The 19130-nt window shown below is 40.8% G+C and overlaps 1 protein-coding gene across 7 annotated transcripts in view; it reads right to left on the bottom strand.

Annotated features, from left to right (window-relative positions):
• The window catches only part of MYO16 (myosin XVI), a 607668-nt gene that overhangs the window by 347767 nt on the left and 240771 nt on the right, over positions 1-19130 (bottom strand). For all 7 annotated transcript variants that reach the window (XM_073349543.1, XM_073349573.1, XM_073349563.1 and 4 more), the window contains one exon: positions 6877-7001. In XM_073349543.1, coding sequence (XP_073205644.1) covers positions 6877-7001 — 125 coding nt within the window. The remainder of the gene's footprint in view (positions 1-6876; positions 7002-19130) is intronic.

Here is a 19130-nt window from a genome sequence, read left to right as displayed (position 1 = left end):
TTTTGAATGGGTGGAGCACCAGCATTCTATGTCTGACACCCATCCAAACACCAGGCCATGACATGGAGTGAGTCTGGGTTGGGGTGCTTGATCAACACCCATATGAGTTAGGGTACCCTGAAATGGGTGGATTCTGATTGGTGGGCATGCAGACATCATCAGGAGTCTTGTGAACCAGACTTGTCTGAGCCAGTAGGGACCCCTGAGGATGACGGTGGCTCTGCCATGACAGATCTTTCAGAAATTTGTGGTAGTAGAGGAATGGGAGGAAAAGCATCACCTTGGGAATTGCGGTCTATGGCTTCCCTGGAGCAATATATGGGGAGCTTCCTGTTTGTCTGGGACGCAAGGAGGTCACATAGGGGAGTGCCCCATTAAGGAAATGTTATCTAGAACAGTGTTGTATATCTCCCATTCAAGTTCTGTGGAGAAGCATCTGCTCAGCCTGTCTGCCAGGCGGTTGTGAATACTCAGGAGGTATGCACCTTGTATCATAATGCAGTTTGAGACCTCCATTCCAAAGTGTGACTGCTTCCCTGCAGAGAGGAGGAGATCTCACTCCTGTTTGTTGATACAGATCACTGGGGTGATATTGTCTGACATTATCTACACATGGAGTGAGAGGAAGGAAGCCCTTGCACGCAAGACATACTGCTCTCAGTTCTAGTAAGTTTATGTATAATCTGGTCTCTTTTGGGGTCAAAGTATCCTGAGCAGTGTGGTGACCAGGTGAGCTCCCCACCCTGTAACGGAAGTGTCTGTCAGAATAGTGGCCTTCGGTATGGGAGGGTTGAAGCGAGTTCCATCATGACCTTGTGTGGGTTGGACCACCATACAAGGAAGATGAGAACTCTGGTAGGAACAGTGACACTGGAATCAATGTGATCTCTGCTTGGTTGGTAGATTGAGTGGAGCCACGCTTGCAGACATCTCAAGCTTGGAGTCTGATGAATGGTGTCATGTAGCCATGTGGCCTAGCAGAGAAAGACACCTGCATATCATAGTTTGCAGTCTGCTTGTAATGTGTGAGATCAAGTTGCTCATTCAATAAAACTTGTCTGTGGGGAGAAATGCTCTCATGGACACTAAGTCCAGCATCACCCATATAACAAACCCCTTAAGGTGGTAAGGAGGTGCCAAAGAAACCTTATTTCTAACATGACTTCCTGGAAAAAGCAGCCTACAAGGAACCAGTTGTCCAGCTATGGGAACACCATATATCCAGTGTGTCGTATTTGAACAGTTACCACGGCAAACACTTTGATTAATACCTTGGGTGCCATAGCCAGCCCAAAGGGGAAGACACAAAACTGGTGGTGCTCTTGACCAACCATGCAGTGGAGGAATTTCCTGTAATATGGGTGAATATCTATGTGAAAATACGTGCCCATCATGTTGAGAACTGAGTCACGTTCCTTCCTGCAGGAAGAGGATTATAGATGCTAGCATAATCATCCTAAATTTCAGCTTTCAAATAAATATATTGAATTGCCAAAGGTCCAGGATGAGTCTCCACCCTCTGTCTTTTGGGGGGGATTAGGAACTATGGGCTAAAGAACCCTCTCCTTTGGTATTGAGGCAGGATGTATTCTATCACTCCCTAGTGAAAGAGGGATTCCTACTCTTGTTGAAGATTTAGTTGATGAGAGTGGTTCCCAGAGGGTGATCAGTGAGGTGGCTTGTGAGGAGGGTAGGAAAGAAACTCTACAGAGTACCCGAGATGCATAATCTCCAGAAACCAACTGCCCATGGTGATCTTGTTCCAGGTGTGGGCAAAGAGAGTAAGATGGCGTCCAAGATGACAGGGGAAGGAGCAGGTAGCATCTGTGGTGGTGCATGGGTCTCAACTTTTATCTCAAAATTGGCCCTGGGCCTGCAGCTCTGAGGAGGCAGAAGATGTGGCAGTCCAGGGAGCTGGAAAAGAGGACTTCTTAGTCCTTTGTTATTTATGTGGAAGTTTGGGTAGATGCTGGTAATATGGAGCATGTGAAGGGGTGCCTGTGGCCTAAACGATTGTCTCTGGTGTCCTCCTGGGGTCTGGAATGCAAATCCCTAGGGATCGCAGTGTGGGTCATGAAAAAAGAAAAGGAGTACTTGTGGCACCTTAGAGACTAACAAATGTATTTGAGCATAAGCTTTCATGAGCTACAGCTCACTTCATCGGATGCATGTGTGAGTCATGAGTCCTTTAGAGAGCAAAGAGATTGGACACATTGAAGGGAAGGTCTTGAATGGTGTTTTGGACTTCTCTAAGAAAGCATGACAATTGGAATCAGGAGTCCCTTCACACGACGAATCCTGTGGTCAAACTTCTAGATGACATATCTGGAGTCCTAAAGAGCTACAAAAAGAAAAGGAGTACTTGTGGCACCTTAGAGACTAACAAATTTATTTGAGCATGAGTTTTGTGAGCTACAGCTCACTTCATGGGATGCATGCAGTGGAAAATACAGTGGGGAGATTTATATACACAGAGAACATGAAACACTGGGCATTACCATACACATTGTAACAGGAGTGATCAGGTAAGGAGAGCTATTACCAGCAGGAGAGCGGCGGTACAGGGGGAACCTTTTGTAGTGATAATCAAGGTGGGCCATTTCCAGCAGTTCACAAGAACATGTGAGGAACAGGGGGAGGGGAGGAATAAACATGGGGAAATAGTTTTACTTTATGTAATGACACATCCACTCCCAGTCTTTATTCAAGCCTAAGTTAATTGTATACAATTACACAAAGTAAAACTAAACTAAATCTCCCCACTGTATTTTCCACTGCATGCATCCGATGAAGTGAGCTGTAGCTCACGAAAGCTTATGCTCAAATAAATCTGTTAGTCTAAGGTGCCACAAGTACTCCTTTTCTTTTTGTGGATACAGACTAACACAGCTGCTACTCTGAAACCTAAAGAGCTACGTTCACCACCAATCTTCTCTTGTCTATAAAAGATTGGAAATGGGCTCAGCTTTTCATGGGGAGTTTATCTTTGAAGTCTGCAAGGCTGGTGTCATAAGTATAAAGGGAAGGGTAACCATGTTTCTGTATACAGAACTATAAAATCCCTCCTGGCAAGAGGCAAAACCCTTTCACCTGTAAAGGGTTAAGAAGCTAAGATAACCTTGCTGGCACCTGACCAAAATGACCAATGAGGAGACAAGTTACTTTCAAAGCTGGAGGAGCAGGGGGAACAAAGGCTCTGTCTGTATGATGCTTTTGCTGGGAACAGATCAGGAACGCTCTTCAGAACTCCTGTAAAAAGTTAGTAAGCAATCTAGCTATAAATGCGTTAGATTTTCTTTTGTTTAATGGCTGATAAAATAGCTGTGCTGAATGGAATGTATATTCCTGGTTTTGTGTCTTTTGGTAACTTAAGGTTTTGCCTAGAGGGATTCTCTATGTTTTGAATCTGATTACCTTGTAAGGTATTTACCATCCTGATTTTACAGAGGTGATTCTTTTACTTTTACTTTAATTAAAATTCTTCTTTTAAGAACCTGATTGCTTTTTCCTTGTTCTTAAGATCCAAGGTTTTGGGTCTGTGTTCACCTATGCAAATTGGTGAGGATTTTTATCAAACCTTCCCCAGGAAAGCGGGTGTAGGGCTTGGGGGGATATTTTGAAGGGAAGATGTCTCCAAGTGGGCTCTTTTCCTGTTCTTTGTTTAACACGCTTGTTGGTGGCAGCATAAGGTTCAAGGACAAGGCAAAGTTTGTACCTTGAGGAAGTTTTTAACCTAAGCTGGTAAGAATAAGCTTTGGGGGTCTTTCATGCAGGTCCCCACATCTGTACCCGAGAGTTCAGAGTGGTGAAGGAACCATGACGTGTAGGTATTAAAATTATTTTTAGCTTATAGAAATTGGTAACTACATATGCAAAACTGCAGACCTGCGGAGAATACCTTCCTCCCAAGAAGGTCCAGTCTCTTTGGGCCCTTTTCTGAGGGAGTGGATTTCTGGTAGTGTGACCAAATTTTTGTAGCTGCCTTTATCATTAGAGGATTAGGGCCAGGGTGGGGAAAAAAGAAAGTCATCTCCTTTAGGAGGAACAAAATAATGCCTCTTTGGTGTAGGGACACATGATGCTAGTGTGTGCCCAACTGTTCTGGACAGTTCCAAGATAGTCTTGTTAATTGGAAGGGCTATTTTGGTCAGTCCTTGTGGCTGTAAAATCAATAGGAGTTGGGGGTTTTGAACCTCTTCCAGTGGGACCCTGTCGCTGACGATTTACAGATAACTGCATAATCTAGAGAAGACAAAGAAGCCCCCAATGGAACGGGCAGTACCAGCTCTGGCTCTTCTTCTTTGTACACCGAGAGAACCAGATGATGAGAGGGAAGAGGAAAACGACTTCTGAGAGGAGTCTATGCACCTGCCCTGGAGGAGCCAAGGGCCCGGGTAGGGCCAGAAGACAGAATCCATCAGTCTTGGCAGCCTGCAAGGGAATCTGTACCACCTCTGTATGGAGGGTTCATATCCAGAGGGATGGTAAGCATAGCCTCTCGGCTATCTATCAGGGCTCCTGGGTTTTTCTGGAGATACTGTCTCCTCCAATTCCTCCACTTATGAGGATGGTTCAATCAGTAAAGGTGATACCATCAGTACCGGGGTGCTCTGCCCAATGAAGAAAGCTGCTCCTGGGACATTGAGAATGGTTTCTGCTGAGGGGTAAAGACATCTCTCAGAAGTGAAGAGCCCAAAAGGAGTGGGGACAGCAGATGGGGAGAAATATATCCTCTGGTGTTACAAAAGTCTCAATGCGGCCCAGAGTCTGAGGAGTTCCCATGGGAGCACCAGAAGGACCCAGCTCATCCATCATAGTCAGTTGTACTTTGGCTAAATGAGGCATTACTGATTGGTGCTACCTGACCCGCACTGGAAGATGGGACCAGCAAGCACCTATCATTACATTTTGCTCTCGCTGACACTGCCAAATCCCTCTTCTTTTGTGCCTTGCCCTTGAGCCTGAGGGTCTTTGGTGCCAGTTCCATGGGATCCATACATGACATCTCGACTGACCTGGACCAGCTCGGGGAGGAAATGCAATTTTTATGGACAGTCCTCTGCAGGGATCTGTCTTTGCATGCATGAGAGTGCCCTCTTCTCTCATGGGGAGCCCTGTGCAAGGAGTCTTCAGGCTTCAGTGGCAGAAGCTCCACTCCAAGGCTCGTGCTTGGAGGGGTGCTGCTAGTTGGCTGAGTCAATGTACAGTGGGGAGGGGAAGGGAATCTCCTGGGCCTGGGTCAGAGCAGGGCCTCCTAGCTTCCTCCATCAGGAACTTAAGTCAAAGCTCTTGGGCCTCTCTAGTTCTGGGTTGGAAAATCTACAAATGCTGCACTTTGCAGAGATGTATGAATTACCTAGCAGTACAGGCACCATTGACATCACTGATGGAGAAGGAATGAGGGAAGGCGATGCAATTCCTGAATCCTGGGACTCTGGGTATAGTCCGAATGGGGTGGAAGGGGGAACTATCCTATACAGACTATACACTATAATAACTATGATTTACAAACCAGATAAAAGCTATTTACAATTAGTTTATTTTACAGGTTGTTACTGTAGGAGAACATAATTCTGGCTCAGGTCATGAGCCAATAGGAAGGAATTAGAGAGGCATTGACCTACACCCCCTATTATAACCTTAGTTGGAACACAAGGGAAGCTACTGCACATGTAGGTCAACAGGCACTGCTTTGAAGAACTTCCAAACTCATGTGCATGGCGCACATGCGTACCCATGTGCAGAATACACATAGGGACCAACATTTGAAGTAAAGGATTTCAGCTGTGTCCAACTACATACTACTCTAACTGAGCTCCTTGATAATCCCAGCCATGAAGGTAAACACCTGCTGCTACTCATGTTCAATTAATGTTTTAATTTATGATATTTTAAAGACAACAGTGATATTTTAAAACCATGGAATTCAGCAGACATTTCAGAGACCCTGGTTTTCTGATTTTAGATTATTTACAACAAATATCTAAGAATATAAAGTCAGGAAATTCCATATTTGGATGCTGAGAACAAACTCCCTGATCTTCCCTCCTGGTATATAATGATACCAGAGATCTTACATGGAGATATACTCTATCATAGCTGTGCTATTGTTTTTAATATTTGGAAGCAATAATTTGATCTTATTTTGATACAATGAAACTGAACAGTTGAAATGGCAGCAATTGTGAAAAATAATGATAGTATAAGGCACGAATTTTGGTCAGTGACAGTTATTATTCATTCAAATAATTTACCTAGCAATGTGGTGTATTATTCATCACTTGAAGTCTTTAAATCAAGACTGGATATCTTTGTGAATGATATGCTTTAGCTCAGCCAGAAATTATAGGTCAACCAGAAGTTAATCACTGGGTAAAACTCTAGGGCCTGTGTTTTTTCAGGAGGTCATATAATCATGGCTTGAAAATCTGTGCCATACCATATTTTTCTGCCTCCGATTTTTTTAAATTCCCATCACTTAAATGTCCAAGGGCTCATATAGATGCATATGTGCAATGTAGATGAAGTTTTCAAAACTATGAGTAAGAAACACATCATTATGAAATAGATGCAATACTAACCTACTTTAAAATTCCAAATATGGTACAAACCAATAACTGGATCCTACTTTATGTAGCATGCAGACACACTGATTTCAATGGGGCTCTGCACAGATGCACAAGTGGGGCCACCATCCCCCATCCTGCAACTGCCTCTGTATAGGCAGACCCTTGTACCTGCACAGAGCCCCACTGAAGCCAAAAGCCTTAGATCCCAACTTGCAAATATTTATGTACTTCATTGAGACTACTCACGTGAGACAAGTGAAGCAAATGCATGTTCACAGGATTGGGATCTGAATCAACATGTACTTACCAGTGTAATTCCTTTATCATTCTTCTGATTCACGCTCCCTCCAGCCAATATAAGTTGTTTGACATCTGCGAACATTGTCATAGGTCTCTGAATCTTCATCTGGCGCAGTGAGTTCAGATCCACACCTGTGCAGAAGAAAATAAAACATTTAAAGAAAAAAGGCTAAAATCTTCCAATTTATTCAGAGCTTCAACTATGAATTCTTATTTTGTTTTGGTCTTTTGATTGGTAGGCACTGAATGAACAGAATGAAGGGCACGTCTAAATGTTCACTTACAAATGCATCAGTTGTATAATGTCAGAGAAGATTATTCACTTCAAGTACATGGGCCTGACTCTCTTCACGTCAGTGTAAATCATGAATAATGACACTAAAGGCCATGAAGTTGTTAAGGTGTAAAATTGGTGCAAATGAGAAGAGAATTAGGCCTGATCTCTGTCCTGAAGGTCTTTCAATAGGAAAAGAGCAAAACTAGGGTGGAGGAAAAGGGTGTGTGACAGGGTGTACCAGGCATTTAGTGCCCCCTGCTGGAGGCCCTGTCACCTCAGCGCACCCCACTCAAAACAGGGCAGGGGGGAAAGAACAGTGGGTTTAGAGCTCTAAGAGATCCCTTAAAATATCATCCAGGATCAGTTGCTAGCTGAACTGTTAAGAATTGGTCCTCCAGTGGCTTGAAGGACCAGGAGTGGGCAAAAGCCAATCAGACCCAGCACACAAGGTAAAAAGGGCTGTCTGCCTTCCTCCAGGGGGCAGTTCTGGGGAATCTGGGAGAAGGGAGGAAGGATCTTCCCTATCTTAACCCAAAAGCCCTGCCTCATCAGGGCCTAACACTAACTGCCCCTTTTGACAGTCAGCAAAGTACCGTTTTGTTCATATTGCGGAACTTCAAGCCCAGATCGCCATCTCAAGTTGGGTACCAGCTTGCCTGCTGTAAAATGAAAGGAAGCTAGCTTTGTGAGACACTCCACTGGTTCAGGTGAATCCATGACAAGGTACAACAAAACTGTTTGGTGATGAAGTTGGCAATTAGTTACATTTTGATAATACAATATTCAATCAAGATACTGGACATGATTCTCCACTGCCCTGCACCCTGTATGGTCATTTATACCTACAAAAGGAAAATATGAAATGAGCATACAATGTTACTCTTCTGTCGAGATACTGTTTTAACCCAATTTGCATGAATGTAAATGGCTACGCTACATGCCAGGCTGGGGAGAATCAGGCCCATTATTTCTTCCTACCAGCTTGCTCCACAAGGCTGCCTCGTGTTCTAAGTTTTATTTGCATATAGATATTCAAATAGTTCCAAATCAGGTGTGGAGTTCCAAATCGGGAGTGTTAATATTAAAAGCCAGTGGCCACATTCACTAATTCATATCTTTATACATTTCTCTCTCTCTCTCTCCTCATAGCCACTGCAGGACAGTACTATTAAAAAGAAATATAAAACTAAACTGAAGAAAATTAGACTGCTGTATTGGGAAAATAAATCTTATATGTGAGCAAATCCTGCCCTCCTACATTAATGTAACTAATATACAGTTAAAAAAATCCAGAATTAAACATTACACAGGTGGTTTATTTTCCACCATCAAAGTAAATTGATCCTGTTTTTTTTCTCTCTCTATCTATATCTATCTACACATTTTAATGAAGACTTTAGCTTCTATTTTGTGTTCAATGTTTATGAAATGTACAAAAATAAATTGCCCACACTTCTTTCCTTACTCATTTAAATAGCCCCATTTTGCTCAACTGGGCCTCAAACTTGCCCTCATGGATAGTTGCTTATGGATCAGGGCCCTGGACTACTCATGAAAGTCAAGAAAGATTTGACACAAAGGTATTCGCAATTGTAACTGTGGAACTCAGCACGTGTAGTACTATTTTATTAGCATTTGGAAACACTGCTCCAAGTAGGAATCTTTAACCATATCCTTTTTCATATATCCATTTTTATAGAGTTTTATGCTGCTACTATTTTAATTTACATTGGCCTGAAGCTTGATATGCAGGATGTCAGCACAATTGCAATGTTTTCCTGTACAAAATTTGATATAATTTGCTAAGCTATAGTTATCTTCATAATCAGCATTATTGGTAGTTAAGAAATGGTTTATGCATGCACTCCTTTTAATTCTAAAAGTGAAGGATGAATTTTCACATGTAGGATGTAACAATATTGTTTTTGGTACTGTATTTTAGCTGGTGCAGCATCTCACTGACTGAAAAGAATGAGATAAATCAGAGTTAGGTGATGTCTGACATAAGGTTTAACACCTAGAGACAAATCACACCAATCTTACTCATGCAAGTAGTCCTATGGCAGTCAATGAGACTATTTGCATGAGTAAGGCCAGAGGAATTTAGTCCATTAATGGTGATATTGTGCCAATGAAGAGCAATATGTGCTTACTTGCTATTGACTGACAGTTGTAGACAAGAATGCACTTTTAATTTCATACAGTAGTGAATACAGAATCTATGCATTATTTCTGTCAGAACAGGGGGTTTTCCTATGTCCAGATTTGCATTTCACAATCACAGATTAAACGAGCTCAATAAAATGTACAGGTACAATCGTATCCTATGTACTGTCAATTCCACTTCTTCCTGTCATCTTTTCTCCATCTTGTCTTTTAACAATAGAGTGACTGACTGTTGTTCACCACCCAAATCACCTTCTTATCCCAATGACTTGACTCTTTTATAAACACCGAGGCTTAATTAGCCAAACTTTTATGGGGGCCTAAATAAAGTCCAGACCACCAATTATTATGTCACTTCATGGCATTCACTTCAAATGTTTTTCCCTCCAGTTCAACACACCTATAGATATGCAGACTGAAAGACGTTAGAGGTGAGGGGTGAAACATGAGTGACAGTGATAATGCTTTTTTTATTGCAACTGATCTGTAGTGCAGAGAGATTAATTGTGAAAAATGTTCACACATAATAGGATTGAAATATTAAGCTTACTACTGAAATTTGAATTTTCATTTGTTTCCTCTTCTCAGTTCCACCAGCAAACAATTATGATAAAAAAAATCTATTTCAGGGGGTTGTTAGTGGTTACATGCCTCTCAAGCCTTAATAAGAGTAGCAATACCAATGTAACAAATGTAGCAATTAACTAGAAGACATATATATCAGCCACTCCACCACCATCAATATTCATGGCCCCCAGACAAAAATATTGAGACAGTAATGTTTAATTACTATAATGCCTTAATTTCTTGCATTATGTAATGTTTAGTAAGCAATAAGAAGTTAGGGTTGGCGAAAAGTCAGATTTTTTTGTCTTTACAAATACTCAGGTAAGCTAAGTCTCCTCAGCCTTTGGAAAAACCTAGTTCACACTTGTCATACTAGGAGGCTTGCCACAGGCATTATTAGCATACTCACTCCCCATACTAATAATGTAATACCTTATCCTTTATATCTTACAGGGCATGCTTTGAATAATCTTATATCTTTCAAAAGGTCCTTGGAAGCATCTTGCAGCTGCAATTTTAACAGTACTCTGTAGAGGGAGGAAGCAGGAAAATACACTCACCAACTATATATATTCTAAAACAGACTTTGTGACACTGTACTCCTATGCTCATCCTTTTTAGAAAACTATGATAAATTTTGTACAATGTATGCCTTCTGAGGTATCATTTGAAAACTCATAATCTGCTGAACACTGTTTCCTAGTAAACTGTGTGCCAATATTGTATGCAAAGTTATAAGATTTCACTATATAACGTTGAAAACCAGTTCAAGCTTAGAAAAGCAGGCCCAAACCAGTTACCCAGGAAACAAAAAACAAATCAACACCTCAGCGAGGTGTCAAAGTCAAGTGGACTATCTCCTAGTTAAGCAGCCATTCTTTATCAGGAAGAAGAATGTAAGGAAAAATTTTATATATTAGCAATGGAAAACAACTGGGGGTTCCTGAAGAAACACTGAAGGGGGGGAGGGGTCCTGGCCTGGAGGCTTCCAGCCAGTAAAGACTGTTCAAAGCATATGGTGAGAAAAACCTCTGCCTTGAATCCATTTAACTTAGCAAGCTAAATGGATTCATTAGTTTGTTTTATTTTTTATTTTCTTTGTAACAAATCTTTTATCTCTCATTATTTGTATTCACTTAAAATCTATCTTTCTGCAGTTAATACACTTGTTTTATTGTTTTATCTGAACCGGTGCATTAGGATTGAAGTGTCTGGGAACCTCCACTTGAGATAGCAAGGTTTGTGCACATCATTTTCCACTGATGAAATGACACTATGAGCTGGTATTTTCCAGGAGCTGAGCAGTATGAGTTGGGCAGTATAAGATGCACATTTCTGGGACTGGGAAGTTTCTGGTGTCATCATGTATTTAATTCATGAGTGACTGACCAGAACATTCATGTAATTCAGCTGTAATTTTACATGTAAGAGGCTGTCTGTGAGCAGGACCAGGAGTGGTCGCTCGAAGAGCAAAACAGTTTAAAAGGCATCCCAGGTTGGAGATTTGAGGGGACGCAGCAGTCCATCCATCCAGATTGTACCTGTATGTGTCTGTGACATTCCCCAATGGATGGTGAAGCTGAACAGCAGAGGTTGTAGTCAGCATGAGTTTGAGATGGCTATATTAGTCACAATTAGCACATCCACAAGCAAGTGATTAAATCAAGATTGGACGTTTTTCTAAAATATATCATCATATATTTTAGGAATTATTTGGGGGACTTTCTATGGCTTGTGGTATAGAGCCACACAGGAGGTCAGATCAGATGATCACAGTGATCCATTCTAGCCTTGAAATCAATGAATTGTGCAGGTTTTCACAAATGGATATCAGCCAACCTCCTGTACCACATCACACCACACTGTGTTTTCTGTATATGTCACACATTTTGTATCTTACAGATGTCTGAGAGTTTTAAAAATGTTATTAGGACTGTGGCGTGTTTCTCTCCCCCACCCCACCCCCCGCATCTTTGTCATGAGTCTGATTGTACAGGACTAGGAAGGATCTATTACAGAAAAAGCAAAATCATACTATAGCTTTCTGATTCTTAAAAATTACAGTTTTAAGGTCCAATATTTTGGGAACCTGCAGAGCTAGGAGTGAATGCTTCCCCAGGGAGAAGCTGGGAATATCCTTTATAAAATATACTTGCATACACAATTTTATGAGGGTGGGACAATAAGACCCTCATAGTCAAGTTCATATATAAATGAATTGCTCCTCATTGATCAACCTTGTTATACAGGATAAGAATATGGTTTCCCCCTTTCACTCTCCTTTGCTGTGATGCCTACAAAAAACTTGACAACAGTTAGGCTGCTGGTGTTCTGAGACCCCTGCCAATCATGCTGACCAATGTCTCACTGTTTCTTTGTACTCCCCTGTCTGCCTGTATCCTTCTGTTGTGTGACTGTATCCACCTGTATTCTGTCCTATACTTATACTGTACATTTTTTAGGGCAAGGACTGTTCTATGTTCTGTGTTTGTACAGCACAGAGCACAATGTGGTCCTGGTCCATGACTGGGGCTTCTAGACACTATGGTAATACATATAATAATAAAGGGAAAAACACCTGTGTTACTCATACAGTAAGATTTGCTGGCTGATTCATTGAATGACCCTCATGATCCCCTTCAATGGGAAAACACCATTTAGACATTCAGTTTGGTTGTGATGAGTGTCAATGAGGTTAAATAAAGGAAGAAAACAAAGCTGACATATACAGGGGAGCTAAATTCTTATCATTAATGGGATAGGTGGAAAGAAAATTATAAAAAAGAAAGGTACATCCCAAAATACACTTTTACAAAAGGAGCTACAAAACACTTTCATTGGTGTTAGGAGCTGGGCTCAACCTAGTTATGGGTTGAGTTAAAACTTCTTTCAAATGGATATATGAATGAGTCCCCCATTTAAAATGTGTAGCTTATTACAACAATCACCCACTACCCATCACCACCCCAGACTTCCCCCTCCATAAAATATAAAATACATGTGTACAGTGATTGACAATAAAAAGTCAGTACAGAATTTAACAACATTTACCTAAAATTTACCTAGGCCACTGTGGAGCTGGGCATAGGAACTGAGCGTCAGTGACTGGCTTTCCTATGGTCTCAATCCCCCTGCTCTCCTGGTACCCAGGCATTGTGGAGAAAGATATAGTCAGATCTGAAAACAGAGAGCTGGACTTGCGGGGAAAAGGGCAAGGTGATGGAGGCAATCGATTAAACCAATGAACTTGGAGGGGGAGTCTGCAACTGGGAGACGGGTGCATGGGTAATGGAGGAGACTGGGACTGACTGGTTAAGGAAAATTAGTATCATTGTTATGTTGGAGGGCGTTAGTGACTGCCAGCAAACAAGTCTGATCTATGGGCCATCACAGACCTCATTGAAACTGATGAGTATGCTAGCTACCTATCGGTCAGGCTACATGGAAAAAGCAATTAAGCTCCTTTATGAGTAAGATAGCTGAAATATTAAAAGCATTGCCCAATGCACTGGACCTCATGAACAAGAGCTGGATTTCACTGGCTGAACAAGAACTAATTCAAGGCCAATAAGACGGATTTTCCCTTCGACTGACTGCAAACACATGGGGTGGGGCATTGATTGGTGGACCTGTGTGTACAAAAGCAGAAAGCCAAGATAAAGCATTGGTAGCATGGCTCTGAGAAGAAGCCAAAAGAGAGAATTTATTTTGGGAAATCTGCCTCCTGTTGTTTGTTCCTACTGCATTCAGGGAAACAGGAATCCGTACATTCTTTGTAAATCCTGTTTATTTACAAAGAAATACCTGACCTGGTCATCAATTTGTCTCCCTAATGTGAACAACCCAGCAACACCCTGAATATTGGCTAACCACTTGGGCCAAGGGGCAACATTGTAATTTATTATTTATATTACCTTAATGTCTAAGAACAATGGCATGGACAAGAGCAAAAAGATAGTCCCAGCCTACCAAGAACTTACAAACTAAGTATAATACAAGAGACAACAAATGTATACGGACAGACAGAAGGGTGTGTACAAGGAAACAGTAGGACAATGTTGGTAGGAGGATAGGCAGTGGCCTCCAAACATAAGAGACCTAACTGTTATCAAGTGTTTTGTAGGCATCACAGAAAAGGACACATTTGAAGAAAGATAAGGAGGTAGCTTATGAAAATGGGACTGGGATGAGGAATCTGGGAGAGTTGGGGAAACCGAGACGAACAGTTCATGGTGGAGAAAGAGGGAAGACAGGGCTGGGACAAGGATAGGTTGGAGGGAAACAGGGGAGAAAGGGGTCAGAAATTTGGGGGAAACAGTGGGAGAAAGCCTGTGTCCATCAGAGCACACTACTCTGGAATGGAGCCTGGAATGGAATCCAAGAATCCTGAGTCTCAGTCCTCTACTGTTAGCAAACATCTGTGAAATCCACTGGCAAAGTGTCTGTCTTATCCTCTTTCCAGTGCTAGTTCAGGTAAAGGATGACAATCTACTACTGCTCTCAGCTAAAATGTTAGCTCAAGTGACAGAGGTCTGTGCTGTGGATCTAAAGATTCTGACCCTGCTGATGACCCATGTGGATGTCAATATGATTCTACATGATCAAATTTCTGGTTGTTGTTTTTTTAAGTTTGCTTTTTTAAACACCTAGGAAATTATACACACACACACACACACAGAGCTACATTAAAAGACATTAAGGTTGCAAATTCAAGCACTCATTTATTTGCATCAGAATCACAATAGAGGCAGGTCTTGAGGAGAGACTTGTAGGAGTCAAGAGAGTGGCCTTATGAACCATTTTAGGAGAGGTATATAGATGTTTCTGTAAGAAATTGGAGAGATGCAAAGATGGGTTGATGTGGTCAGAGTAATGGGCAAGGAAGATTATCTTAATTTCTCCATGTGCTTAGAATAGGATATATGCATGGCTGAGTTCTGCACTGTGGTTTGGCTTACAATACCCCTTATTATTTGCTCTTCACATATGGATTTTTGTTCACATAAATATTTGAGGAACGGCTGGTCTTAATTTAAATACTGGACCTTACATATATACAAGGGAATCCACATGTGCAGTATATCTTGTATTCATTATTCACTAATCAATAAATGTTATCTTCTTGTCTGAGAAATTTTTCATCCAGTCATAGAGCAGAAACAATACCATGTGACTTAGGTAACCAATCACACCTCACAAAGAATAATCAAAGTGAAGAGTTTGAGAACAACCGCCTGGTTGAAAACTTTTCAGCCAAAATGTTTGTGGATAACAAACACATGATGAGCAACAAGGATCAGTTTGTAAATGATTCACACAGAAAAAGTAATCTAAATTAGAGTCTCTACTTACAACTGATAGTTCAATGAGCTGTAGTGCTAACATGGTGACATTTTATTCACTTCTGTGTCTCGTGGGAGTATTGTTAGGATGCATTTTTATTAATAAAAAGCTCTTCAAGAGCCTTGCATGAAAGATGGTAGAGCAGTATTATTATCAGGTGCTGAATTGCTCAACTCCAACAATTTATTTTCAGGAAAACACTTGAGATAACATACTGTTTACTTTTTCTCCTTATTTGAATTGCAGGAACAGGGCTTTCCAATGAGACACATTTCAGTATTAGAACATATTGGCCAGCATGAATATTTTGTTTCAAGACAATGGTTTTGAATAAAACAATATTTATTAATCAATATATTTGTCTGAAAAATGTTCATAACTGGGGCTTGTGTGGTATCTTTCCCACACAAGTCTTCCAGGGCTTTCAGAGCAGACATTTCCAGGTTTCATGAAAGATTTTAAAGGTTTTATTTTTTGACCTTTTTCATTGTGTTCCATTGTCACCTTTCAGACTAGAGCATTTTCTAAATCTCATGGTTCACCTGTCTTTTCTGCTTTGACTTCTTCACTTCTGAACTCACTTTTCCCTGTTCATGTTACTTATCTTGCATTGTTCACTGCTGGTTTTAAAGAAGCCTTAATGCTTATTTGTGGCTTCACTTTTTCTGTCTGATGTCACAGGGTGTCTTCAGTTCAAACTTCTGTACTAACTATCAGCTTCTATTTAGGATTCTACCTGCTGTTTCAAAGCAGAAATAAAACCCCAACAGTTCTATCCTGTCTGCTCCCAGAGGAATGCCGCTGTAAACTAATTGCCACTCCAGTTTGCTAGCATAAATTTTGACAGATTATACTCTATTTTTTTGCAAAAACTGGACCTTATTTAGAGTTGGTGTCAGTGGAGTTAAATTACTTAAATGGAGTAGCACTCACATCAGAATTTAGCTCTTTACTTTTTACATTGTGACCTTTAAAGGTCTTTATTTCCAGAGTTCAGGCAGGACTTTAAAGACCATTACCTTAACATTCGAAGTACAAGACATATGTATTATTCCCACATCTGGAGTAATAATAAAAAAGACTTGTTAGGTACATTAAATATCTAATATTATCCAATGGCCAATATACTCGAACAATTTCTTTTAGCTTGTTCATTGCATAGAAAGTTCTGTTAAACGTAGGAAAAACTTACATAATGAGACTAAACCATTTATCTTGCACATGTACTGTGTGGAAAGGTATAAAGCAACAGTAGTCTTGAGGTAGCTAAAACAATTATATAAATGTAGATATTTCTTTAAAAATAATTTCACAACAAATGTTTTTTTCCTTTTTTTGTTATAGCAGCTTGAGTGTGTATAAATTCTCATTGTACTATAAGCAGAAAGATATGAGTTTGTTTTCAGATATACAAGATAGAGTTCAAATTTGTGTTGCCAGTTCTAACAAACCAGTGCTTTGTTTTCTAAGATTATATGATGATTATGAGGCATTTCGAATGCACAATTCTCTTAAAGGCTCAAGCCCAAGACACAGAAATATAAAAAGAATTCTCCTATTTTCAGAAACAAATTACACAGCAAATGTGTCACTGTCTGCCATATGTCAAAGATGGAAGCAGCAAGTTGCATAATAATTTGCTACTCAGTTCTAGTTTCACCTATTCATATTTGAGTCATTTAATTGACAATGCAACTAAATACCATGAAAGGATGTAAGAAATGTAACACTTTCCAAGTATTAATATTTAATTCAATCTAAGGGAAGAAAATAAACAAAGATCATACACTATATCAGAGTTTTACTGTCGCAAATTTTACTGGAAAACATTGTGCATAAGTAAACAGAAGGAACCTGTATGTGAAATGTAAGTAATAATAGCATCCCTTTTAAATGTATTTTATCAATCAACTTTAAACCAGATATTTTTAATGTGCCACTGAAACACAAAGTTTTGCTTTAAAATCAAACGTTGACATAATTATAAATGAAGATTGTGCTCAAGAAAGGGGACATGTTGGCATTCCCAAAGACTGAAGTCATCTCTTCATAAAACAAAATGAGACAAAGTCACAGTGAAATCTTTCACACACTTCCTAACCAAGACACTTCAAACCTGTTCTGGAGTGAAAGGGTAGTCCTGTGTACGTCAGGAGTTTTCCTTTGTGTGTGGCTACACAGGACCCCATACTTTCAGAGGATCTGTTCTGTCAGTATTGCAGTGCAGAACACATTGAGCACCTCACAGACTTAACCTGTCATTCACCCCATGCCTCACTCCTGAAAGATCTACTTGGCAACCCAACCCGCACCACCATGGCAATGACTAGTGGACCAAGCCATTTGTGACAGGGTACAACAGCACTCCCTTGCCCAGACCCTAAAGAGTTAATGCTGCAACCAATTACACCTGAACTGTTAGAGGAAGCAGGGGAAGTATAAATGGCTGCCTAGGAGACAGCAAGGGTGAAACATCTGAGTGTGAGCTGGAGCCTTGCTCACAGGTCTGTATGTGGAAACTGCTGGTTATAGTTGCTGTTTGGGTATTTCTTACTGTTTAGACTCTTCATAAGTTCTCATAAAGGTGTTCCTGAGAAGAAGGGCAAAATCTCTAACTGAAGGCTGCCTGCCTGTTGTATTTCATGGGCTAGGAAATCAGTGCACCAGCCCACCCCACCAAAACCCTCATGATGCCCCCACTGATGAATGACATTCTCAATCCTCCTCATAGATGACAAAGTCATCCTAAAGCCTCCCTAGCTACCAAACCTTCCCTAACACACAAATATACGATGCTGCTTGCAGAAGTCTGCACCAGGCCCATACATCTTGATCTTCATTCAGAGCCCTGTAAATCTCAGGGATGCCCCTGTATGCACCACATTCTCAATGCCACTGATGCACATTACCAAGACAGAACTAAAACTAAAAGAGCTCTAATGAGAGGACAAGCAGAGAAATCAAGTTATTTCAGTATGTGCAAAGAACAACTGCAGCTGATACAGATGAAACAGAGGGGAACTGATGTGCACTATGCACAGATTGTGAATGATGTGAATGAAAAGAGAAGCAGATGGAAGGGATCAGCAGAAATGACTTTAACAAGGCAACAAAATTATATAAACAGGATGAAAACTTAAAGACGTGTTATACTGCATTCATTCTTATCATAATTGCTATATATTTTAATGACTACTAGTGATAGATGACATTATGCCTGGATTTTCCGTCACCGCTCATGATCCTCTCTGTCTTCCCCCCAGTCCCTCCTTGTCAATTTCCTAAAGGGCCACAATTTTCCTCTCAGTATTGTGAGAGGAGATAGAAGTTTAAGATGTACTGTACAAAAGATATAATGAGGCAGAACAAATATAGCACTGTTGATATATTACAAGGGCAAGTTAAAGCCAAACCCGTGGGGAAAAAATGCAGAAATTGGGCTTGTTTTGGCTTAATTGGCTAGTGAGTTGCTTGTTGACTAGTTTTTGGCTTGTAACTTGTTGCTTGTTTGGCTTGTTGCTTTTTTTTTTTTTTTGATTGGCTCCCAGCAAGCAGGGGCAAGGGTGGGGAGAGAGTCGGGGTGCACAACGGGCCCACCACAGTCCTAGAGTGCATGCTGGGGGGATCTAGTCACCTAGAGTGTTGGGGTTCTTAGGGATTGGCTTGTTTTGGCCTTGTTTTGAAATGGGATAAGCTTGATTTTTGGCTTATTGTGAAAGTCAGGGTGCTTATTTACCACATAAAAGTTGGCAACTGTGGTGGGCATGCCAGGAATTAACAAGAACACAAGGAGCTCATTCCACTGAATTTCTGTGTGGGGACAAGGCACAGTGGCAGTTTCCAGTCGCTTCTAAACACAAGCACTTCACAGAGTGAAGGCCTCTAAAGTACTAGTTTCCCCAAATAGT

Source organism: Lepidochelys kempii, chromosome 1 (assembly GCF_965140265.1).
Source record: "Lepidochelys kempii isolate rLepKem1 chromosome 1, rLepKem1.hap2, whole genome shotgun sequence".
NCBI lineage: Eukaryota > Metazoa > Chordata > Testudines > Cheloniidae > Lepidochelys > Lepidochelys kempii.
This window is presented reverse-complemented; position numbering and strand designations above follow the sequence as displayed.